The 26,578-nt window shown below is 38.5% G+C and overlaps 2 protein-coding genes across 9 annotated transcripts in view; one reads left to right on the forward strand and one right to left on the reverse strand.

Moving 5' to 3' along the window:
- Positions 1-3,304: 3,304 nt before the first annotated feature.
- On the reverse strand, positions 3,305-10,610 carry LOC109993900 (phosducin-like). The gene is made up of 6 exons (XM_020647023.2): positions 10,502-10,610; positions 8,247-8,301; positions 7,985-8,121; positions 6,601-6,820; positions 6,403-6,515; positions 3,305-5,323 (listed from the first exon to the last, which is right to left on the reverse strand). The coding sequence occupies exons 2-6, from the start codon at positions 8,290-8,292 to the stop codon at positions 5,135-5,137; spliced, it is 705 nt and encodes a 234-aa protein (XP_020502679.1). The 5' UTR covers positions 8,293-8,301; positions 10,502-10,610; the 3' UTR covers positions 3,305-5,134.
- depdc5 (DEP domain containing 5, GATOR1 subcomplex subunit) overlaps positions 8,731-26,578 on the forward strand; it is a 46,428-nt gene continuing 28,580 nt past the window's right edge. For 3 of the 8 annotated variants that reach the window (XM_020647017.3, XM_020647021.3, XM_020647019.3), the window contains exons 1-23: positions 11,231-11,488; positions 11,787-11,853; positions 11,944-12,031; positions 12,156-12,202; positions 12,358-12,443; positions 12,526-12,609; positions 12,701-12,750; positions 13,040-13,109; positions 18,651-18,729; positions 18,864-18,925; positions 19,009-19,078; positions 21,035-21,107; positions 21,226-21,329; positions 21,419-21,493; positions 21,835-21,969; positions 22,070-22,131; positions 22,207-22,280; positions 22,379-22,448; positions 22,546-22,582; positions 23,153-23,273; positions 23,534-23,757; positions 23,831-24,031; positions 26,367-26,502. In XM_020647017.3, coding sequence (XP_020502673.1) covers positions 11,796-11,853; positions 11,944-12,031; positions 12,156-12,202; positions 12,358-12,443; positions 12,526-12,609; positions 12,701-12,750; positions 13,040-13,109; positions 18,651-18,729; positions 18,864-18,925; positions 19,009-19,078; positions 21,035-21,107; positions 21,226-21,329; positions 21,419-21,493; positions 21,835-21,969; positions 22,070-22,131; positions 22,207-22,280; positions 22,379-22,448; positions 22,546-22,582; positions 23,153-23,273; positions 23,534-23,757; positions 23,831-24,031; positions 26,367-26,502 — 2,006 coding nt within the window. In that variant the 5' untranslated portion in view covers positions 11,231-11,488; positions 11,787-11,795. Of the gene's footprint in view, positions 8,852-11,228; positions 11,489-11,786; positions 11,854-11,942; positions 12,032-12,155; positions 12,203-12,357; positions 12,444-12,525; positions 12,610-12,700; positions 12,751-13,039; positions 13,110-18,650; positions 18,730-18,863; positions 18,926-19,008; positions 19,079-21,034; positions 21,108-21,225; positions 21,330-21,418; positions 21,494-21,834; positions 21,970-22,069; positions 22,132-22,206; positions 22,281-22,378; positions 22,449-22,545; positions 22,583-23,152; positions 23,274-23,533; positions 23,758-23,830; positions 24,032-26,366; positions 26,503-26,578 lie in introns of those variants that run through there. The other 5 variants (XM_065954427.1, XM_020647020.3, XM_020647018.3 and 2 more) reach the window with 5 other exon arrangements.

A 26,578-nucleotide genomic window follows, 5' to 3' on the forward strand; every position in this document is an offset into this window, starting at 1 on the left:
CACAGTTTCCCATTTCTAAAATACTTCTGATAGTGTTCTGTCCTCTGTTAGTAACCTGTTCATCAGTCTATTATGAAGATGTGTTTCATGTGTATTTGAGCTTTCTTGTCTGTGCTGCTGTAACGCCCGAATTTCCCCTCTGGGGATCAATAAAGTACTATCCTATCCTATCCTACTTCCTGTTGGTTGTTTATGTGCATGATATAGGACTGTTTAAATTGCTATGCCCTATCCTTAGTCTACTTATCATGATCTGCTCTTTACAATGTGTTCCCCACTTCTTGATATATCATCCCTGATTTGAATACAAATGTCGGCCTTTTCTTCTATTAGCCTATCTCACTGCTGTTGATGCCTTTCCCTTCAGAAGTTGCTGGTGGACTTATTGGCTTGGCAGGAAAATAAGGGATGTATGGTTGCTGTTGACTAAGTGAGAGTAGTTTGCACAATTGAAATAAGTTATAGTTGCTGGTCTGTGGAAGTGAGGGGTTGAGTGAAGTTTGTTGACAGGTACAAACATTCTCTTGGGTCACATTTAATGTGTAGCAACAGTTATGAAAGATCCCCTTTTCATTCCATGAACTCCATTGGCTAGGATGGATCCCGATTTTGAGTCCATTGCAATGAAAACAATTATTGGAAACTGGGCAGTTCTGCCTTCTTTTTTTAAGAGACATTCTACCTGCCCTTGAATGTAAATGAAGAGCAGCTTAATTTTGAGGTTTAAACTTGATTTGATTTTTCTGCAGCAACCATCTTTACAAACTACAAACAATCATAACAAATGAGTACATGTTACCTTTGCATCCTTTAACCAAATGAATGTGTCCATTAGAGAAAATGTTTACCAGCCTTTTTTTACCTTTTTCCATAAACTCTGTTCAACCACATTTGCAGTTGTACAGTTCTAAGCAAACAGACGCTGACAAAAAGCCATTTGATGAAGTCATCTTTTATTGGAGAGCAGTGATATGACAGCAAAGCATTTTATTCAACAACGTCTGAAATGTATTACATTCAAATCTAACTGATCAAATCATCAGCCATCAAAAAGTCAATCAATAAAAAAATAAACCATCAATCAAAATCATCCATCATTCATAATTGCGTGCAAACAATCAACAAATCACCTTCTTCCACGAAGTTAACACTGTAGATAGGTTTTGCCTCTAAAGTTGGTTTAAATATTGTGAAAGTAAAACTATAATAAACACATTTAAAACACCAGATGTTACAATATTATAGGGGGAAAGTCTTTATTAATTTTATTTGGGAAAAAAAGTTGTTATATAAGGAGAATACACAGTTATCTTAGGCTATGGTTAGTGTGGAGGCTATTTGTCATGAAAAAAAAAAAAAAAAAAAAAACTGCATAAACTTAACAAACGGCCACTGATGCACCAATCCAGTGAGGTCATACGCAGGCAATAATTGCAATGTCCAGTCGGGAATCACTGTTTCTCCTTTTTAATTCAAACAAACATTTCATTCATCGACCTGGTGAAAAACCTGTGTCCCTTCTTGGTGCATCAACACCAGTGACACACACCTGCAACGTTTAAACAGTTCCTCTCCACCCAAGTGCTGCCCCCTGGTGTTTACAAAGAAAACAAATGCAAATAACAAATAACAAATAACTAGAAAATGGCTGCTACAGTTAGCCTGTATGTTATTTTAAAAGGAGCTATCAGAAGAGCAGCAAGGTTCCTGCACTTAAATTTCATTTTCATAAAAGATTTTTTTTACTACGTCGTACATACAGCAAATATACCCCAGCATGAAAACCTGTTTGTAGAATAAAGCCTAAAGTGTATAATTACTGAGGCTTAGGGATTATGCTGCTTGTATACTCTGCTTGTAGCCATGCCCGTCTTTGCTCTGCTCACTGTTATTGACATGCTTTATATTGATTTGTTTTGTTCTCTGTTAGTGACATGCTTTACATTGGGTTGTTTGTTCACTGTTATTGACATGCTTTACATTGGGTTGTTTTGTTATTGACATGCTTTACATTGGGTTGTTTTGTTCACTGTTATTGACATGCTTTACATTGGGTTGTTTTGTTATTGACATGCTTTACATTGGGTTGTTTTGTTCACTGTTATTGACATGCTTTACATTGGGTTGTTTTGTTATTGACATGCTTTACATTGGGTTGTTTTGTTCACTGTTATTGACATGCTTTACATTGGGTTGTTTTGTTATTGACATGCTTTACATTGGGTTGTTTTGTTATTGACATGCTTTACATTGGGTTGTTTGTTCACTGTTATTGACATGCTTTACATTGGGTTGTTTGTTCACTGTTATTGACATGCTTTACATTGGGTTGTTTTGTTATTGACATGCTTTACATTGGGTTGTTTGTTCTCTGTTATTGACATGCTTTACATTGGGTTGTTTGTTCTCTGTTATTGACATGCTTTACATTGGGTTGTTTTGTTATTGACATGCTTTACATTGGGTTGTTTGTTCTCTGTTATTGACATGCTTTACATTGAGTTGTTTTGTTATTGACATGCTTTACATTGAGTTATTTTGTTATTGACATGTTATACATTGGGTTGTTTTGTTATTGACATGCTTTACATTGGGTTGTTTTGTTATTGACATGCTTTACATTGGGTTGTTTGTTCACTGTTATTGACATGCTTTACATTGGGTTGTTTTGTTATTGACATGCTTTACATTGGGTTGTTTGTTCTCTGTTATTGACATGCTTTACATTGGGTTGTTTTGTTATTGACATGCTTTACATTGGGTTGTTTGTTCTCTGTTATTGACATGCTTTACATTGGGTTGTTAGTTCTCTGTTATTGACATGCTTTACATTGGGTTGTTTTGTTCACTGTTATTGACATGCTTTACATTGGGTTGTTTTGTTATTGACATGCTTTACATTGGGTTGTTTGTTCTCTGTTATTGACATGCTTTACATTGGGTTGTTTTGTTATTGACATGCTTTACATTGGGTTGTTTTGTTATTGACATGCTTTACATTGGGTTGTTTGTTCTCTGTTATTGACATGCTTTACATTGGGTTGTTTTGTTATTGACATGCTTTACATTGGGTTGTTTTGTTCACTGTTATTGACATGCTTTACATTGGGTTGTTTTGTTATTGACATGCTTTACATTGGGTTGTTTGTTCACTGTTATTGACATGCTTTACATTGGGTTGTTTTGTTATTGACATGCTTTACATTGGGTTGTTTTGTTCACTGTTATTGACATGCTTTACATTGGGTTGTTTTGTTATTGACATGCTTTACATTGGGTTGTTTTGTTATTGACATGCTTTACATTGGGTTGTTTTGTTCACTGTTATTGACATGCTTTACATTGGGTTGTTTTGTTATTGACATGCTTTACATTGGGTTGTTTTGTTATTGACATGCTTTACATTGGGTTGTTTGTTCACTGTTATTGACATGCTTTACATTGGGTTGTTTGTTCACTGTTATTGACATGCTTTACATTGGGTTGTTTTGTTATTGACATGCTTTACATTGGGTTGTTTGTTCTCTGTTATTGACATGCTTTACATTGGGTTGTTTGTTCACTGTTATTGACATGCTTTACATTGGGTTGTTTTGTTATTGACATGCTTTACATTGGGTTGTTTGTTCTCTGTTATTGACATGCTTTACATTGAGTTGTTTTGTTATTGACATGCTTTACATTGAGTTATTTTGTTATTGACATGTTATACATTGGGTTGTTTTGTTATTGACATGCTTTACATTGGGTTGTTTTGTTATTGACATGCTTTACATTGGGTTGTTTGTTCACTGTTATTGACATGCTTTACATTGGGTTGTTTTGTTATTGACATGCTTTACATTGGGTTGTTTGTTCTCTGTTATTGACATGCTTTACATTGGGTTGTTTTGTTATTGACATGCTTTACATTGGGTTGTTTGTTCTCTGTTATTGACATGCTTTACATTGGGTTGTTAGTTCTCTGTTATTGACATGCTTTACATTGGGTTGTTTTGTTCACTGTTATTGACATGCTTTACATTGGGTTGTTTTGTTATTGACATGCTTTACATTGGGTTGTTTGTTCTCTGTTATTGACATGCTTTACATTGGGTTGTTTTGTTATTGACATGCTTTACATTGGGTTGTTTTGTTATTGACATGCTTTACATTGGGTTGTTTGTTCTCTGTTATTGACATGCTTTACATTGGGTTGTTTTGTTATTGACATGCTTTACATTGGGTTGTTTTGTTATTGACATGCTTTACATTGAGTTGTTTTGTTATTGACATGCTTTACATTGAGTTATTTTGTTATTGACATGCTTTACATTGGGTTGTTTTGTTCACTGTTACTGACATGCTTTACATTGAGTTGTTTTGTTCACTGTTATTGACATGCTTTACATTGGGTTGTTTTGTTATTGACATGCTTTACATTGGGTTGTTTTGTTCACTGTTATTGACATGCTTTACATTGGGTTGTTTTGTTCACTGTTACTGACATGCTTTACATTGAGTTGTTTTGTTCACTGTTATTGACATGCTTTACATTGGGTTGTTTTGTTATTGACATGCTTTACATTGGGTTGTTTTGTTCACTGTTATTGACATGCTTTACATTGGGTTGTTTTGTTCACTGTTATTGACATGCTTTACATTGGGTTGTTTTGTTATTGACATGCTTTACATTGGGTTGTTTTGTTCACTGTTATTGCCATGCTTTACATTGGGTTGTTTTGTTCACTGTTATCACAGGGGGAGACATCTGTCAACTAGCAAACATATTTGTCTTTTGACTCTGTTTATGAAATGTAGTCTACTGTCTGAAATAATAAAGGATGACAAGCTAAATAATAAAGTTTAGAAAAGTTCTGGCATGGTCCTAATTGTGCCCCTTGTTTTGGTGCCATGGCTGCACTGAATGATCATGTTTTGTTTTATTATGCCAGGTATCACTAATTCATCCAGGGTTCAGAAATCAAATGAATCAATAACTTAACTCATTTTCAGGATTTATACCAAAGATTTTGTTGTTACTTCCGCCTCATCTGGATAAAATATCAAGTTTTAGTGTGTACTGCTTTTATCCCCTACCCTGCACCATTCCCTCTTCTCTCGATCTCTGTTGTATTCCTCTTTCCTCATGGACTTATTCAACGTCCCCTCCCTCGTCATCAACATCCGCACAGGCTGCAAGTTCCTTCACAGGTATCAGGCCATAATCATTGAGGAAAGCCTCCACGTCTGTTGCAAAGAACTCGTCACTGAAGTGTTTGGTAACTGCCAGGAAATTACCAAGTAATTCACCAGCTTTATAGACCAACAGAGCAGGAAGGACCTAGAAGGACAGAGACAGGGGTTAAAACGTACTTAAGCTTTGTTTTAGGTTGATACATTTGGAGTAGCAAAGAAAAATATAGTTCTTAATCATTTATGACAATAACAAATAAATGCATAGAACAGAATCCATCTTTGCTGTTGCTGTAACATACAGGGGTAAATGATCATAAGCACACTTTAGTGTCCAAATACATCGATTTATTTTAGAAACTTAAAAAGTATTGTAACTAGATTTTAGGCCCAAAACAAAAAAAACTGAGATCTCAGGAAAAACGAAAGTGCAAATAAAAATAAAAATCCTTTCAGTTAGACTCCATATGTGCTTCCTACCACCCTTTGGAACAGCACATTATCTGCAGATCAGCATCCAGATGAGACGACAGCACCCTCAAGCAGAAAAGACCTGGACGGCGGTTGAATCGTCCCTCAAAAAAAAACCAGCCAGGATATCCACATTAAAGGTGAGAACACCTTCGGAGTTTCTGCCGGTGAACTTTTCCTACACTGTAAACTGCCAGCTTCACTAAAAGCTTTTAAACTCTTGAAACAGCGCATAAACTTATCTTTTTCATCTTCATGTCTAACAGCTTCCTTTTTATGTGTCTATTTTACTTCACAGTCTGTAGAAATCACGGAGAAAAACTTAATTCTGCCGATGCTTCAGGGGGTACCGCTAGCCTGCAGGTGGTGCGTTCAAGCGTAAATCTGTGATGCGTTCAAGGAACATCTGTAAATATGAATCTAAAGCAATAACCTGGGTTACACTCATCTCCTGTTTCTTATTTTAAAAACCCTTAATAAAAAGTGAATTAATTAAAAAAAGAAGCAAATACTTAGACTCTTAGCCTCAATAATCAATTATTGCTCTTTCAAGTTGTTGGATATAATTGAGTTTTGGGTTTAATTGATAATTAGCCTCTCTGTGTTTATACACTCAGTTAAGATCACAGGACTAAATCACACCTGTAATACTCCAGCCCTTTATCCCAATTCTGATGAATGTATTACTATCAGTATTGAATAATAATGACCCTCATCATTGCCTGCTGTTACTGTTTTAAACAATCAAAGACCAACCTCAGAGGAGAAGCGCTCGGCAGCGCCTGTTGCCACAGCATCAATTCGACAAAATTTAATGCTGGAATACTCGGAGGCCAGGCAGTCCAGACATGAGTTCAACTGCTCACAGCCTGAAGAGGGACAAAGAAAGTGCCCATGTAACATTACTGATGTCACATGATTCCGCAAGGGAGGACTTAAACACACATATCTAACCTTTAACACCATGCTGGTAAATGTGCACTATCACAAGGGTCAGCCGGTGCTCCTTTTCTATAACTTCCAGGAACGCCTCTCCACTCTCCAGCTCGTAGACCGCTTCAAACTTTGGACCAAAACTCAGGCGTTCATGCATTTCCTTCATGCATTGTTTTCTGTAGTGTTTGAGGCAACGTTCATCCTCTTCTTTGATCAGTTCGTACTCCTGAACACTCATCTAGAGGTGAGAAAAAATGTCTTTTTGTTTTGTTACTTTATATGTTTTCCTTTGGCAAGCAGAGGCATAAAGTACAATCATACCCAATCATTGCATGGTTTGTGTATTTTCTTTGTTTTTGTCTTTCTTCTGCCACGGTTATGGCAGGGGGAAAGCACACAGTGACTCTTGGCCTTGGGGGGGGGGGGTCGGTTTAGTGGTTAATTTGTAAGAAATGTTTCATGTCATGTTCGTCTTTGTAACCTGCTACTGGATGCTTTACATTTTTTAAATAAAGTATCCATCCATCCATCTTCTCAGTTTGAATTTTTAGCTTTCTACACATGGGCCTACTCACAAACTTGAATTCATTTTATTTGAGGTTAAATTCAGGTTAATTGCTTCTAGGTTACAACTTCATGTTTAAGTTACAGACTATATTTAATCCACTCGCAGCCCAACTCTTGATAAAATGATGAAGAAAACATTCATCACACCAATAGTTTTTGTCTTTTTGCTTTATAATTCATACTGGTGACAAGGAAAGTTAACAGAGCAGGTACTCAAAAGGCCTTTTCGAAACATTTTTATATCAAATATTTACAATAAATGACACAGTTAAGTATATGAAGAAACAACTTTGTTTTGTTGGTAAAAAATGCTTACTAATGTACTAATGCTTACAAAATCTGCATGAAGCTATAGGAGGTACTGATTTGTTAACGGGTCACTGAGATCACAGTAGAGGTGGTTTACAAGGTGCAATTAACATGTTGAAAAAGAGAAAATATACAACCAATATGAATTCTCTCACAAATGTTCAATTAACATGGCGTGCATCAAACTTTCTCCCCCCTGAAAAAGTAGGGACTCCAGCTGGTCGTGGACATGTCATGACAAACTTAATGTTAAACTACACAGTTTGTTCACATCATCTGTAGCAGCAGGTGGCGGTTTAACATGTGTTTGCTTCTGTTCCAGATTTCCTGTTTAAAGGCAGTTTTGTTGCTTCGTGCTGTGCTCAACTAATGGATTCATGTTGTGTCATTGTACATAATAACAATGAGTAAGACCTGCTCTTTTGTAGTGTCTTAAGATAACATTTGTTTAAAAATAGTGATATATGAATTGATTGATGATCCTCTGTTTTTCCTTCATGTGAAGTTGTAAGTGTTACCATCTCACCTTTCTTTGCGATCTCTCCTTGTCATCTTCTCGTGTGCTTGACATTTGTCTGAGAAGCTCTCTCTTGCTTACAGGAGCAGACTGATCCACACTGTCCAACTTAAACTGACGCCAGTCATTGATTACTCCTTTAGGACCTGCAGACACATACATGTTTATAATGTGCAGAAGAAGCAACATTAAAGTTTGGGATATCATCAAGTGGGTCAATTAATCAAATGTTTTTTAATCTGTTCATGTCATTGCAAACTATTCCTCTGACCTGTATGATTGGCCGGTAACTCCTCTTCTGGGTAAGGGCCAGACATCCTGATAGTCTGCAATACAGAGAATACACAACCTGTATGACCTGAGCAGGTCCTTAATGAGTATTGGAGGTGATCTGGTATACGAAGATATGTTGCATGTCAATCTGAAGTCCAATTCTCTAAATACATTTTAGATATTTTTTCAGCCCAAAAAATACTTCTGTAAGATTACCTTTGTTAAGGCAAGCACAAAAAAACAATAGCTTTCAAAATAAACATGGCTTTTACATATTATCTCAAATGCTTGTCTCCACCTCAGACACAATCTAATGGAGCTGTAAATTCAGTCAGGAAGACTACATTCTTCATACTGCTTTATTGTTCATATATACACTCATTATTTAATGTAGTCATCATCTGTTCTCATCAGCTGGTCATTCTTATCTAATATCATTGTTAGCTTGCTGCCCCTCTCATGAAAATGGCTTTCTCTTCCTCCAGTTCATTTCTGCCATCATTACGTGAGACCCTCCACTTCTCCATTAACGACCGTTCTTCATAGTTTAATCAATTTAGTCTCATCAGCCTCAGACAACATCCGATTTTGGTGCTACTCAGGGTAAGTGGACTTGAGTTTGTATAGTGTTTTTCTAGTCTTCTGACTACTCAAAGCGCTTTTACACAGCAGGTCACACCTACACATTCACACACTGATGGTAGAGGCTGTTGAGTAAAGAGTCCATCAGTATTAACTCATCCATTCAAACACATTCACACACTGATGGTAGAGGCTGCTGTGTAAAGAGTCCATCAGTATTAACTCATCCATTCATACACATTCACACACTGATGGTAGAGGCTGCTGTGTAAAGAGTCCATCAGTATTAACTCATCCATTCATACACATTCACACGCTGATGGTAGAGGCTGCTGAGTAAAGAGTCCATCAGTATTAACTCATCCATTCATACACATTAACTCACTGATGGTAGAGGCTGCTGTGTAAAGAGTCCATCAGTATTAACTCATCCATTCAAACACATTCACACACTGATGGTAGAGGCTGCTGTGTAAAGAGTCCATCAGTATTAACTCATCCATTCATACACATTCACACACTGATGGTAGAGGCTGCTGTGTAAAGAGTCCATCAGTATTAACTCATCCATTCATACACATTCACACGCTGATGGTAGAGGCTGCTGAGTAAAGAGTCCATCAGTATTAACTCATCCATTCATACACATTAACTCACTGATGGTAGAGGCTGCTGTGTAAAGAGTCCATCAGTATTAACTCATCCATTCATACACATTCACACACTGATGGTAGAGGCTGCTGTGTAAAGAGTCCATCAGTATTAACTCATCCATTCATACACATTCACACACTGATGGTAGAGGCTGCTGTGTAAAGAGTCCATCAGTATTAACTCATCCATTCATACGCTGCCGAGGAAGCAGCAGGTGCAACTTGGGGTTAGGTGTCTTGCCTAAGGACACATCGGACATGTTGCTGCAGGCATGTTGCTGGGGATCGAACCCTCGAACATCTGGTTGAGAGACAACAACTCTAACAACTGAGCCACGGCTGCTCAATAGTTGTAAAATAACTTTTTTTAATCTTGAATCAATTTGCGCCTATAAAAAAAGACAATAGCCATCTTATTGTAAACAGAGTTTACAACAATATGTAGACCATTGACACATCTATTAACTTCCAACAAACTGATTTTTTTGTGTTACATGTCCCAACAACCGACAACCTGTTGACCTGTTGTCACAACCATTTACAATAAACCCATCGGACATTCATTTATCAGATTATATAAGATTAACTGGAATCTGATACGCTCGACTAGGCTATTGTGCAATAATAAAAGATTGCATGGAACAACTGTCTACTCTCATATATATATCTATATATATAGATATATATATGATGTGAGGATAAAGGTGGATTTAACCACAATCTTCTAATGAAATACTACTGCCATTTTATTTTGGAACAATTAATTTACTGAGACACTTACGAAAGCTTTTTATTATGAAATAACCTGAAATAATGTATTTTTCAATTTAAGTTAGTTAGTTATTAAATTATTTTATAATCTATTGATTCCGGGATATTGCTGGCTTTCACTATAACATAATGAAAAAAGTAATAGAACTATATTTGATAAAGTAATTACCAGATTGTCTTGAAAAAAACAGAAACAAAGTCATATAAATTGCTAGACCTACCTACCAAATACCTAAATGATACTTACCTCCGTGTTGTGGGTGAGTTTTTCCTAATCTTTTCTGTATCTCTTCGTCCTTTTCACAAACTATTAGGCTATGTCCACATGCAGTCAAATGATATGACAGAGGTGGACGCAGGTTTCGGATAAAGTGGGGATTAAGATTAAGGAATAAACTCCATCGATCGTCATCATCACCTTCACAACAATATCTTGTTATCTAAGATGATTAGTTTCTATTCCTGGCTCAGAGTTTTTGAATTGTCGTTGTGCACAACACAATTAGCTTGTGCACACGGAATATCATCCAACTGGTGCGCACAAGATTTTAACTTTTTTTTTTCTGGGATTTAAGGGGCTCCGTATGCAACTAGATTATGTTTGTACTCTAGTAAACCAGAAACCGTCCAACATTGCACAATTACAATGTCAGCTGTATGAGCAGAAAGGAGAGAATGAGGAAGCATTTAAGCAACTGAAGAGGAATTTTAAAGTAGAAAACCTTCCATGACAAAAAATAGACTAAACACATGAACAGTTGATAGTGCTCCTGAAAAGAACAGAGTTAATAGACCCTTTCAAAATCAATTTTATTATTGTTGTTTTCCTGTGCCAGAATTCTGATCCACACTCCAGTTCAGCAGGTGGCGGTAATGCACCAGTATGCTGGAAGGAGGAGGAAATAAGCGAAGCCGGATGAGCGGAGTGAACCCTCTTTAATCGCTAACACACTCTTTGACAAGCTGCGAACCAATCACATCGCTCAGTCAATGTTTATCACCAACTAGGACCAATGTGAGCTAATGCTAGTTAGCTAGAAAACAGATTGCTATTCCCCCTTCTGTTCATAAAGATTGTTTCTTAATATAACTGTGTGCACGAGTATGCATGCTATTGAGCGATGTCACTGTGGGTCGGTTATAGTTTACATTACCTGTGAGTAATACACATTTAGCTACATGCTAACCAAGCATTAGGGGATGTTTGGGCTGTGTTTGAGAACAGATTTCTCAGGTAGTTTCTTTTTTTCTTATTCCCAATCTACGTCAATGTTTTACTGAAAACCTAATCATGTTATTGTAATAAATACACATTCTTTATATCTAAACTCATTCGCGGATTTCTTAAATAGAGAAAGTGTTAACGTTACTTAAAAGGCGTGACTCGCAGCGCAAACTTTTTTAGATCAGTTTCAACCACTTCTTTTTAGTGAAGCTCAGCTTCTAAATATAGAACAATGTGTATAAAGTTAACTTGAATATATAACTTTAACATCTTTAAATTAAGACATCGCTTCTTATTTTGTTCCCAGCTGTTCACCATGAAGGCCAGTAAGTCTTATAAGCTTGTGCTGCACAAGAAAGGTTTTGGTGGAAGTGGTAAGCAATGTATTTTAATTCACGCAGTTTAAAATGATACTTCTCTTTTCAAAGATGTACCTGTTTCTAATTTGTATTGCCTTTGAGCAGATGATGAGTTGGTTGTCAATCCGAAAGTATTCCCACAAGTCAATCTGGGGGATATTATTGAGATTGCTCACCCTACAGATGAATACAGGTGAGTTTGAATAATAGGATCCAATGTGGGTTTTTTTTAAACATCATTTTATCTTTCATGTTCATTTATACTATGTTTTACTACTGAGGATATAATCAGGTATTGTCTCTTTTGAAATCCCCAGTCCTCTCCTGTTGCAAGTGAAAAGCCTAAAAGAGGATCTTCAGAAAGGTAAAAGCATGATAATAAGCTATAAGAAATAAGCTATATCAATTTTAAAAGAAAGAGAAGATTCCACCAGATTTTTAGACAGTAGTTGTAAGTGGTGTAGCTGTATTTGATGGACCTAAATTGAATTGATTTTTACTGCTTTTGTTTTTGTCTAGAGATAATCAGTGTGGACCAGACTGTTGCACAAGCGTTCAAACTTCGTGCTTACCAGGATGTGATTATTAGCATTGTAGACCCTAAGGTATGTTTACTCTAAACTGTGCACATTGTCACCATTTGTCAGTTCAACAGAATCTCAACAAAGTTTCTGTTTCTTCTTGCAGGATGTAACGTTGGACCTTGTTGAGCTGACGTTTAAAGATCAGTACATCGGTAGAGGAGACATGTGGAGACTGAAGAAGTGCCTGGTGGGTTTTGTTAAGGTTGGGTTATGTTCTGCGTCACAATGTGTAACAGCATATTTACATGATGATGTAACTGTTACAATCTTTATTCCAGGTGAGCACATGTGCTTATGTGACACAGAAAGTGGAGTTTGCAGGAATTAGGTACTATGCTTACATTTCAATTCCCCACACTGATAGTAAAATTCATAAATCACTTGTATGTAAAATAAATAATCATGCACTTGCACTTTCTTAAAATTAAACAGCACTGATAGTAGACCTCTGCTAATGTTAAAAAAGACAATGGACATCTATGTAGATGGACACTGCGGTTTTTTATTTATTTCTGGTGTCCTGGCCATGGTAACTGCAATGATGATGACAAACTCAATTTTTTCCATACATTTATTCTGCAATCATATACATGCTTTTGATTGTTTTAATTCTTCAGAGCACAAGCCAGCGAGCTCTGGGTGAAGGGGGAGAAGGTGACCTGTGGATACATCAGTGAAGACACCAGGGTAAGAAAAGTTTTGAAAGCAGATGCTTATGTATATGCGTGTGCATAGATAACACTTATACCTTTTACATATACAAAATATTTCACAATCTTTTTTTTTATTTCATGAAAGAGGAATAGCATCAAAGTGTGTTACTTCAGAAGAAACTGTAATGTTGCCAGGCTTGGATAAGACTTGTCTAGAGTGGCACATGCACTTTTAAAGACATTATCAGTGTAGGCTGTACACCAGATTGCAAATATTCAATCCATTCATCCTGACTTTAAACAGACAGATTTTTTTTCTGCAAGCCCAAAGTACAAATGCTGTGTGATGTGCAAGCCAGCTGAGCCGACTTAAGATGCTGTGGTTCATATTGGGCAGGGGTTTTTGCCTCAAATTCGTTACTGCTTGTCTTAATTTGGGTGTTTCCCCCATTTTTTCCAGTCTGTATTTAAACGTATTTACCAGGTATGTGGACAGGATCATCCTGGGGGTGTGCTACTTAGTGAGAGTCCAGGGTAAGCCAGGTCTGTTAAGCCTTGGGTCAGTGTCACTAATCTAGCTCCCTCTTAACCTGGCTAAATCACCATGGTTAATTGTTCTGTACTCCTTAACTGATCAGTATTTGGTCATGTTAAGGTTTTGGCTTTAAACTGTCCATTCATTGATGATTATTACCAGACAATAGTCTCCACTGGCAGTATAGATCCTCAGCTGAGGGACTCTGGAATTGATACTTTTCAAATCAAATAGTAATGTTACGTTTGTAGTGCCACAGAACGAGGCATGCAGTTACAGTATCACATACTGAATGTATATTATCACAGGTACCAGTGCATTCAGTTAGTTGTCACAATAATCTGAGCCCACCCTCCAGTCTCCTTCCTCTCAGTTTGCTTCAGGTCAATTTGACACTTTATTTCAGCAGAGCATCCAAACAGTGATGGAATGATGAGGGCACAGCATCTAAGACCACTAGAGCATGTTTTTATGCTGGGTCCTAATACCCTGTCCAGTCCAGTCCATATAACACAGCTGGTCCATATAACACAGCTGGTCCATATAACACAGCTGCTCCATATAACACAGCTGCTCCATATAACACAGCTACTCCATATAACACAGCTGTCCATATTACACAGCTGGTCCATATCATCATCATCATCATCATCATCATCTTTATTGCCAGACTCAGGAGTCCATTAGAAGACATAAAAATCATGCAAAATAAAAACACAAAGTAAATACACATACAGACAGACAAAACATCACCAATATTATAAAAGACAACTGTACCAGTGTCGCCACAAGGATGACTGGTATCGTACAGAACTATGACTGGGACTAGTCAACAGCATGATGATGGAATTCTGAGAATCCTTCAATCGGCAGATACATTTGTACATTAAGTTTCTCATAAGAGCCTGAAAAGTGTTTACTCCTGCATTACAAAATAACTCACTTGCACTAGTCCATCAAGGTTTTTTAAACAGTATTCTCAGGGAGTCATTATATGCAACTTTAAGCTTTTGGAAGCTTGCCTTTTTAAACCTGGCATACTCTGTATACTGCCCCCTTAAAAAGGGGGCAGTATACAGAGGAGTACAATATGCTCTGAATAGATTTTTCTTAACATTGACTGTACACGTTGAGAATTTGCCAACATATTGGCCTGGGCATATAACATTTGACATTGTCTGTACATGTCGTCATCATCGGACATTTGATCCGTAATAAAATGACCTAAATATTTTATTTTGGTGCTCACACTCAGCACCTGTCCTGACAGGTAAAAATTAGGAAAGTTTAGGTCCTTGTCCCCTTTTGTTCTGCATATCAAAACAGTACTCTTTGTAGCATTGTATTGCACATCATATGTTAGACCATAATCGGAACATATATTCAGCAGCTGCTGAAACCCAGGGCTGCTAGGGGAAAAAATTGCCAAATCATCAGCATACATGAGGTAATTTATTATCCTGTTACCCAACACACAACCAGTTTTGCAACCATTCAGTTGTTTAGATAGATCATCCATGTACAAGTTAAAGAGTGCAGGAGAAAGCAACCCCCCCTGTCGCACACCATTGCTCACTCCAAAGGGGGAGGAAATTGTATCTCCCCATTTGACTTGCATACTCTGGTTGGCATACCAGTACGCCAGAAGCCTTAATATGTAACCAGGGACCCCCTTTTCACTTAATAATAATAATAATAATAATAATAATAATAATAATAATAATACATTTAATTTGTAACGCACTTTAAATTTTTGCAAAAAAAATCTCAAAGTGCTACAGGAAGAAAAAAATAGAAATAAAAACAAATTTGATCAACTAAGGAAACTAAAAGCACAAGCAGAAGGCTTTGTTAAAAAGGTGGGTTTTTAGGGCCCTTTTAAAAGCGTCAGCAGACTGTGGAGCCCTCAGCTGCTCGGGGAGAGCGTTCCACAGACTGGGAGCAGAGGAGCAGAAACAACTTTCGATGATTGACACGATCAAAGGCCTTAGAGGTATCAACAAATCCTATCAGGACTGAGGAGTTTTTCCTCCTATATACCTCAACAGCTTCTTTCAAGGCATAAATACAAAGATCAGTACCATGCTTAGATTTAAAGCCAAACTGGTTATCTGTGGTACCAATATATTTAGATATCCACCCTAAAAGAATACTCTCAAGCCACACTGGCTAAAGCAATAGGCCTGTAGTTATCTAGGCTCCCAACCTTGCCAGCTTTGTTCTTGATAACAGGTACCAAAATGACGGACAATATGGAGTCTGGTAGCAGGCCATGAGTCATTAGACCAGTAAAACAGATAGCAAGATGAATAGCAACCTTTGGGGTAGTAAACTTGAGGTGCTCTGCAGTGATTTGATCTGAGCCACTTGCCTTATTTTTAGCAAGCTGCAATATTGCTTGATGGACCTCAGTGGCTGTAAAACCCTCAATATCACTACTAGCAATGCTTCCCAAATTATATGGGTCCCCTTTCACACAATTAAATAAAGAATAGTAATGTTGCCTCCATATCTCAGCAATGTTATCTGGTCCAGAGACTCCCTCTATTGTGCTCGGTAGCACAGCTGCTCCCTTATTTAAAGCTCTTAAATCTTTCCAAAAATCCATGACTTTGTTACAGAGCAGTTTTTCAGCCAATGAGTCTGCTCTCATTAACTGCTCATTTTTACTCACAAAACGGACAGCATATTTAAATCTAGCATTTGTGAGCTTTTTGCGATCCAGGACAGGCCCCTGTCTGGGTCGACCTGCCTGATTCCAAGCCTTGAAAGCCTCCTTTGCTGCTGCATGATGTATAGCCACATGTTTATTCCAGCCTGGTTTGATGTTGAATGCCTTCTTAGACCAAGTAAGGTATGATCTACTGGCCTCATGCATAGCTCCTATAATTCCATCATACAAGGAACAGAGGGATTTCCCATGAGATATATCATTACAGTTTACACTTGAACACATGATAGCATCTTTCGGTAAATATAGATCACTCAAGAGAAAATCAGTTTTCCCATAATATGACAATAAGTCCTCATGTGTGAGTTTGGGCCAATGCAATTTCGCCCCGCAGGCCCCTTTAACCTTAGTGGTCAGCTCAGGGAGACCATCAACATCAAGAATCATAACAAATGGTACATGATCAGCTAGAGATGTCTCATACAGGATACTCATTGACTGCAGAATAGAATTGGCATCTGCAGTGGAGATGCAATGGTCAAGCCAAGAAGTAGTGTGCCAGGCTTCACTTATGTAGGAATAGCTACTTGCAGGTAACGGCAATTGGCTGGACAATATCAGATTGTTATCTTCACAGAATTGTATCATATGTCGAGCAAATAGCAAACTTTTATCTAAGATGTCAGCATTCATATCACCAACAATGTACACACTGCAAGTATTCTCATGAATAAATGAGTTAATAAAAGCAAGACGATTTAAATATATATCTTCATTGTCTTGACACTCAAAAGGTGTATGTACATTAATAATAATTAACTCTTTATTTCCTATATTTATCTGCACAGCAATGCACCAATCTACTTCTGTTCTGATTACTTTTATCAGAGTCCAGCGTCTTACGCCACAGGATGGCCACTCCCCCTGCTATTCGTCCTCTCACCAGTCCCAAAGTCAGATCAGTAGTCGAATCACCAGCCCCAAGGAAACTGTCATTAAAAGTGTTCAGCTTTCCCAAATCCTGTTTGCTTAAGAACGTTTCCTGTAGGCATAGAATGTCACAGTTTTGTAGCAAGTTGTCTATTACTATTCGTCGGGCTCTATCCCCTGCGCTGTTTCCAACACACAGACCTCAACAATTGTAAGCAGCAACACGCATAACTGAGTTAAGAGTTCAGTGCAGCGGAGGCACCTATTGGCACAATTGCACCAAATATAGAAGCTGTGCTCGCCCCTTGGACACTTGTCTTGCGTGGCTCACCTTTAGGCCTTTAGGCCAAAGCTCAGGGTATAACACAGCTGGTCCATATAACACAACTGGTCCATATAACACAGCTGGTCCATATAACACAACTGGTCCATATAACACAACTGGTCCATATAACACAGCTGCTCCATATAACACAGCTGCTCCATATAACACAGCTGGTCCATATAACACAGCTGCTCCATATAACACAGCTGGTCCATATACCACAGCTGGTCCATATAACACAGATAATCCATATAACACAGCTGCTCCATATTACACAGCTGCTCCATATTATACAGCTGGTCCATATAACACAGCAGCTCCATATAACACTTCTGGTCCATATAACACAGCTGCTCCATATAACACTTCTGGTCCATATAACACAGCTGCTCCATATAACACAGATAATCCATATAACACAGTTGCTCCATATAACACAGCTGCTCCATATAACACAGCTGCTCCATATAACAAAGCTGCTCCATATAACACAGCTGCTCCATATAACACAGCTGCTCCATATAACACAGCTGCCCCATATAACACAGCTGCTCCATATAACACAGCTGCTCCATATAACACAGCTGGTCCATATAACACAGCTGCTCCATATAACACAGATAATCCATATAACACAGTTGCTCTATATAACACAGCTGCTCTATATAACACAGCTGCTCCATATAACACAGCTGGTCCATATAACACAGCTGCTCCATATAACACAGCTGCTCCATATAACAAAGCTGGTCTATATAACACAGCTAGTCTATATAACACAGCTGCTCCATATAACACAGCTGCTCCATATAACACAGCTAGTCTATATAACACAGCTGCTCCATATAACACAGCTGCTCCATATAACACAGCTGCTCCATATTACAAAGCTGCTCCATATAACACAGCTGGTTTATGTGCAAGAGATGCATGTGCTAAAGGCCCCATTTATTTGAGCGCACAGCCCTGAAGCTGAGTTTACAGAGAAAGTTTCTAACCACCTCTGGGTGTTTCTGACTGGAACTACAGACTTTGTCGAGTCAGCTTACTCAAACGAAGCCTTTCATTCATCTTGAAGTCTTCATTCATCTTTGATTTTGATTTTGTGACATAGGTGGTGTTCAGATCCACATCTGCGATGGTGTACATCTTTATTCAGATGAGTTGTGAGATGTGGGACTTTGACATCTATGGTGAGTTGCACCTTTTTGATTCATACTCATACTTTGAAGAGCTGTTAATCAATCTTTGATTTCAGTGAAAGACATTTTGCTATCTTGATTTGTGGCAATGGAGGAAAATCTTACTAGAATGTTTTGTTTTGCAGGTGATCTCTACTTTGAGAAAGCAGTCAATGGTTTCCTATCTGATCTTTTTGCAAAGTGGAAGGTTTGTAATTTTCTTTTTGTCTGCCTCTGTTGTAAGGTGAAGTTTGGTCTTAATTAGGGTCTCAATGTTTATTGTTTTAACAGGAGAAGAACTGCAGTCATGAGGTCACAGTGGTGCTCTTCTCACGTACATTCTATATTGCAAATACGATAGGTAAGTCTGTTTTATTTATGATCACAGTGGGTTATGATGCATAACAATACCAGTTTGCCTACCGCAGCAATAGGAGTACAGAGGATGCAGTTTCCATTGCGCTGCACTCTGTGCTCACACATCTGGACAATAACAACACATACGCACGAATGCTGTTTGTTGATTTTAGCTCAGCATTCAACTCTGTCATCCCCTCCAAGTTAAACACTAAACTCGGAGACCTGGGCTTCAACACCTCCCTCCGTCACTGGATAATGGACTTTCTGACCAACAGACCCCAGTATGTTAGGTCAGGACACACCTGCTCCACCACCATCACACTCAACACAGGCGTACCACAGGGCTGTGTGCTGAGCCCATTCCTCTACTCCCTCTTCACCCACGACTGCAGACCTGTACATGGATCCAACACCATCATCAAGTTTGCGGATGATACGGCGGTGATTGGCCTCATCAGCAACAACGATGACACAGCCTACAGGGAGGAGGTACAGCATCTGGCCGCCTGGTGTGCTGACAACAACCTGCTCCTCAACACCAGCAAGACGAAGGAGCTCATCGTGGACTTCAGGAGAGAAAGAGGAAGCACGCACAACCCCATTCACATCAACGGGATGGCTGTTGAACGTGTCTCCAGCTTCAAGTTCCTGGGGACCCACATCACAGAGGACCTCTCCTGGTCCACTAACACCTCCAGTCTGGTTAAGAAGGCTCATCAACGCCTCTTTTTCCTGAGGACACTGAAGAGACACCACCTGTCTTCAGCTGTACTGATGAACTTCTACCGCTGTGTGATCGAGAGCATCCTGACCAGCAGTGTCTCAGTCTGGTACGGAAACTGCTCTGCCACAGACCGTAAGGCGCTACAGCGGGTGGTAAAAACCGCCCAGCGCATCACAAGGTGTCCACTTCCTGCCATTGAGGATGTCCAAAGAAAACGCTGTCTGCGGCGAGCTCACGGCATCCTTAAAGACTCCTCCCACCCTGCCCACAGACTGTTTACCCTCCTGCCCTCCGGCAGGTGCTTCAGAAGCCTCCGGACCAGAACCAGCAGACTGAGGAACAGCTTTTTCCCCAGAGCTGTTTCTCTACTGAACTCTACCCCCCGAACTCTTAACTCTGTCTCTCTCTCTCTCTCCGCCCCCTGCTGACCCCCCCCCTTTCCCCTGCATATCACCTCACACCCATCACCCCCCCCCCACTCCTCCTGGTCACACACACACATCTCTCATCCACCTGGATTATTGTATTATAGTATGTTCATATTATGTCCATATTCTTTATATTATCTGTAAACTAGTATAGCATGCTCACTGCATCTTAATCTGTATATTATTAGTATAGCATGCTCACTGCACCTTAATCTGTATATTATAATCCTAAGAATACACTTATATTTATAGCATTTATTTATATTTATAGCATCCTATTAATCCAGCCATCCATATATACCTAATAATTCACTTTTTTTAGTCTACATCTGTAAATTTTGTAATTACTGTACATAGCACAGACTCTTGCACTTTCTGCTTATTTGCACTTCTGGTGAGATGCCAAACCTTATTTCGTTACTCTATACTTGTATATGTGTAATGACAATAAAGTTGAATCTCATCATCTCATCTCATCTCATAACAACACACATCCTGCCATCTTCTGGCCCCCTGTAGGAACACATTCAGTTCATGCAAAGAAACTGGGTGTTTTATAGAAACTAAAGCATTGTGCATTACACTAAGGAACATTTCTAAAACACTGTCTATTTTTATCAGCAAATATCCTACATGCTTAATCTCCTAACGCCTTTAAAATTGCAAACAGCCTTTTCATCTGCCACTACCAAGGCGCTGTGTGCTAAAGCGCTACTGTTATTATTATTATTATTATTACTTTTTTTTTGTTGTTGTTGTTGTTGTTGTTGTTGGTTTATACTGATGCTCTTATCAATTTCCTCAGAGGAATTTCCGGAAATTCTGCGAGGGTCTATCAGACAGGATCATGAGGGACGCTTTTATGAAGATTTTTACAGGTACAGTAACTACAGTTACAGTACAAAGCCTTTTCCATTAACCTTATCTTAAGCTCAGCTGCTTTACAGATTGGATGGTAAAGGTTTTTATTTTGACCTTTAACTTACTTGTGATCAGGGTTGTTGCTCAAAATGAGAGACGGGATGAGTGGACATCACTACTGGTCACCATCAAGAAGCTTTTCATTCAGTATCCTGTCCTGGTGCGGCTGGAAGAAGCAGGTAGTGACTGAGTCAAGTGTGTGTCTGACCATTACATCTATGGATCAGAGGCCTGTAACCAAGATCTTTTGTTTATTTACTTTTACCAGATGGTTTTCCTGTTAGTTATAACTCAACTGCTGCTGAGGGAAACTACTTGGAGGCCATTAACCTTTCCTTCAATGGTAAGTAGTGTAACATCAGAGACTGTTATGATTCAGGTTCCCTACATCACTGGGTTGTCTGTCAATGTTTGTGACCAGACAGTAATCTACTGTGCGTAGTACACTCACTATTGATACCTCATACAACCCCACTTCAAAAAACCTGAACTATCCCTTTAAGGGATCCATCTCTAAACTGATTTAAGTTTGTATGAACCCAAAGTCCTCATTCAGGTCAAAGATGTATTCCAAACTGAGTCTGACGGTTATAGGAGGTTTGAATTGAACAAATGAAGTGAAATTAATGTATTTTGCTGAAAACAACCAAGAAGTATAGTTGACAATATTCATGTCTTCCACAGTGTTTGACAAGCATTACATCAACCGCAACTTTGACCGCACTGGGCAGATGTCAGTGGTCATAACACCCGGTGTAGGGGTTTTTGAAGTCGACCGTTTGCTTATGATTCTCACCAAACAGCGAATGATCGACAACGGTTAGTGTGACAACACAAACACACTTTGAACAAAAAGGCATAATAAACAAATGAATACTCTCATACTCTATTCATTTATGAAATAATCTTCTCTCTTCAGGTATTGGTGTAGACTTGGTGTGTATGGGGGAGCAGCCGTTGCATGCAGTACCATTGTTCAAGGTAACATTCATATTGTAGGTCTCAAAAAGTGCTGGCACAATACGTGTTGCTTACCGAAGATCGTTCCCTCTGTAGCTGCACAATAGGACCACACCTGGAGACTCTCGTGTGGGTGATGACTATAACCTCCCTCACTGGATCAACCACAGGCATGACAATATGACTGATTACAATCAACTTCACTTCCAGTAATATGGAGTTGGAATTTACTGATGTACGTCTTGCTTTCACCTTTTCCATTGTTTAGCTTCTACACCTCTAAAAGTCAGAACTCCTGTGGCTCCTTCACTCCTAGAATTAAACTGGCTGGCCGAAAGGTAAATTCACAATTTTTAAAGAACTGTTGTGAATTGAAAAAAAATGAAATCAGCTTTTTTTTCTTTGATTTCACATCTTAATAAATACCTTCTGTAGATTCATGCAGAGAAATCCAAGATCAGCAAGGACCATAGTAAGTTATGACCTTTTTTTTCCCACCAACATCCTTTCTTTTGAAGCATTAATTAAAAAGCTATAGGATTGGATCAAATAGCAAAATCTGATTAGATCAGATAATCCAATATTTGCTATACTAGGATAGGATAGGATCGTACTTTATTGATCCCCAGATGGGAAATTCGGGTGTTGCAGCAGCACAGACAAGTAAGGTCAAATTACTCATAAAACAGAATAGATTAGATAAGATAAATAAAAATAGGGGGTATATACAAGTACAAAATGAATGATGAAGTTATCTGCAGGGAATTGAGACAGTATGTGCAGGGAATGGCAAGATAGTATGTAATATAGTGCCATATATAAAAGATATAGTGTAATATGATGAAATGTAATATAATATAGACTAATGTAATAATATAATAAAACTACTGTCATAGTATATAAAGTATAGTGTGTATATACACTGTCATTATCACATATTTGTAAGGACAACCTACGTATACCTAGTCAAGTTTATTCTTGGTGCAAGAAGTAAAGAATGATTTTCTCTAACTCCACATCTCACTTTCACGTCCTTGTCCAGCTCTCGGTACTCCAAAAGACTCTGACAACAGCCTACCTATACAGGTGGACTATGATGCCTATGATGCTCAGGTGTTCAGACTACCAGGACCATCACGAGTTCAGAGGAGCACAAACTTCAGGTATTTGACTGCTATCACTAAATACTCAAGTGCACAAAGAATACCAAGTTGCTTTATTTTTCTTTATTACAAAAAAATTGGGCAAACTAACCATTTTGTTTTCTTCTTTTGCACTCTATTATTGTTTTTTATAACATTATTGAAAAAAAAGAATAATAAATAAACACGAAGTTGCAAAAAAACCCAAAAAAACACCAAGTTCTTTTTAGTGATCCTTTGGACCTGTCCCTGTTGATTTGTAACAACTGTGTGTCCAACAGAATTGGTCGGGACAAAGAGATAAGTGGGAGGAAGAGCTGGGGCTCTGTTGATGTCACTGCTGGCATAGGTGTGTCCCCACCGATTCGCTCTGTAGGGCCTGAGGAACAGCGTAGCTTGGCCTCTGATGATAGTTTGGGCCCTGTGTCCAACGTGCTGCTGATACCCCGTTTGCCTCCTGCCCAATATGAAGTCAGTAGCTCCCTTGGATACACCAGCACCAGAGGTAATTCTCCTACAGCTTAGAACATGTAAATGGTTCCAGTAGGATTCATCTAATCTATAAATCTCTTTTCCAGAGTTGTTGGAGAAGATGATGGACTCTCAGCGGGACTCCAGTGCCCCTGGCCGGTTCACAGTGGGAAGTGCTGAGTCTACTCTGCACATCCGTCCTGGAGGTTACACTCCTCAGAGAGCACTCATAAACCCTTTCACCCCATCCAGGATGCCCATGAAGCTCACCTCAAACCGCCGACGCTGGATGCACACCTTCCCTGTTGGTCAGTTGTCAACCATTCATGTCAAATCACATTCCTTTCTGTAGTGAGTTAGGGCCTAGTTTAAAACATGAGAAGGATTTTCATAAAATGTTTAGTACAAAAAAAATCAGTGTGTGGTTTCATATTGCATTACAGCGTTACAGAAGTGTAACTCAGGTACAGTCATAGGTGTGACAGCCAGGTTCACCCAGAGAGCTAAGCAACATTTGACCAACACAAGAGGAAATGACATTCAATAAAGAATGACACTTCTTTCATTGCTGTTACATTACACCATTGACACCATTAGCTGCAGCTCATCCTTCCATGTCAAGAGCTTGAACTTAGTTCATTCACAACACAGAAGACTGAACACAAAACTTGAAATTGTAATTTTACTTCAAGGTTAATAATAGAGTGAGGTCTTGGCTAAACCCACAGATCAATCAGAAAACAAAACCTAAACCAATGGAAGCCCTTAGCAAAGAAATTAAGTCAAAGAAAGAAGTCATTGTGGATCTGCAAACTTGAAGCATGCATGATCATTTCATCTTCCAATTTATCCCAAATCTGTTTGTTGGTGTCTTGGTCCTTTGAAATGTTCTGGAGTTTATATTATGGTTTGACTTGCTTTGTTAGTTTATTTTTTGAAAATAACTTTTAATTTATTTTTGATTAATTCCAGTGTTCTTTTTTTCTATGTAACATGGGGCATTTCTTCAGGGTGAGACCCAAAAGGGACAAAGTAATGTGTAAACTGAAATCATCAGGCAATACAAAAAACAAAATCAAATATAAGAGATCAACAACCACAAACATTCTTAATTTACAAAACATAAAGAGGACATTAACCAAAAAAAACTTCAAGTGTCAACAACTCGAGCTGCAATGGATCACAAAACTCTCAGTTTGATGGGTTCACAGTTTGGAGTAAGAGATCTTAAAATGTTTTATATCCCTCAGCTGGCCATCACTGTAACTGTGTGTCTCTATGCATCAAGATATTTCATCCTCAGTCGAGTTGCTTCTTCTTTGTTTGCATAAATGATGTTTTTCACCTGATTGATGTAGAGTCTTGCTATTGCTAACACATGAACAGAATTAGATAGATAGATACTGTATTGATCCCGAGGGAAATTCAAATTAGTAATATAATTGAAAATATAGGTCATGGCCTACAGAGGTTGACTAAAACCGTTTCTGTGGGTTAGAACCCCCCGACTTTTGAATGTGTCAGAAATTATTTTTTAAGACTCCCTGTTACTTTTTGTAGTGTTGCCACAACCCAAAGGTGAAGGTATCTACTGATTGAAGCCGTAGCTAGACGCTCCCAAAAATCCCTCTTCCGTAATTCACATCCAAAAAATCCACAGGACCACTTGATCAAAGTTTAAGTGTTTACTTCAACAAAAATGAACAAAAAAACAGATTAATCCAAAGTTGTACAAAAGATCAAACATGAGAGAGAGATGAGGAGAGGTTAAAAGACTGGCTGCACTCACTGCTAGCTTCAACTTAGCCCAATTAACTCCACAAACCCCTCCCCTTCCCAGATCCAATGAATTTAAAGCTCTTTCAATTACTGTGGCAAAGTTGCTGTTTTCCACTCACAAGTAACATGTTCTGCATTTGAATTATCCATATACATTTTAAATTACTTATTAAATTACTGTAAATAATGAAAATATTCCTTCCCGTCATATTTATTAACCATAAAGACTGTCCACATATATAACCCAAATATTACATGCTGATCACATGATGAGCAATATGGCTCCTACACAAAGTTTGAATTTGTGCCCAACAGAGATCTGAGCTAATAGTAAGTTTGACATTCCTAAACCCATTTATGTGTGATTAAAGGCTTTATATGTGATTTTTTGATCCAGCAGATGTCGCCCTTGAGCACCAGCATGAAACCAAAACAACTCGCGCTGCATTGTTGTGTTAGCATGCTAATGCTAGCGATCTTTATTATGCTCGTATCTTCACACTGCATGTCAATTTACCTGAAATGAGCGTGATCTAGAAACACAGTTAATCAGTGAGTACAGTATGTTATTCTTCTTTTCTCTAGTCCCTCAATTAAACAACTTTTATACACGAGGGGATGAGACGTCCGGCCGTCCCGGCGATGTAAACAAACTGAAGATAGGACTCTGAAAGCATCACAGACAGTTGGACTCGGGTGTTACACCCATTGTAGACAGTCATGACTCACAGAGTTATTTTCAGAGGATATACTTGATTTCTATTTAAGTGTGAAAAATCACATAAAGCCTTTAAGAGACTGTAGATTTGCAAGTGATGCCACTTAATTTAGCCCCACAGGATATTGACTTCTGTTGTTCCTTAGGTCCTTCTGGAGAGGCGATACAGATCCATCACCAAACCAGACAGAATATGGCTGAACTGCAAGGCAGCCAGAAGAGAGATCCTGCACACACCTCTGCTGAGCTGCTGGAGCTGGCATATCATGAGGCCACTGGACGGTGGGCTCAACGTAGCTAAAAAAATAAATAAAAATCTTTTCAATTTTTAAAGAATAATATCATACGGAACATCTTT

This window comes from Labrus bergylta, chromosome 4 (genome assembly GCF_963930695.1).
Source record: "Labrus bergylta chromosome 4, fLabBer1.1, whole genome shotgun sequence".
NCBI lineage: Eukaryota > Metazoa > Chordata > Actinopteri > Labriformes > Labridae > Labrus > Labrus bergylta.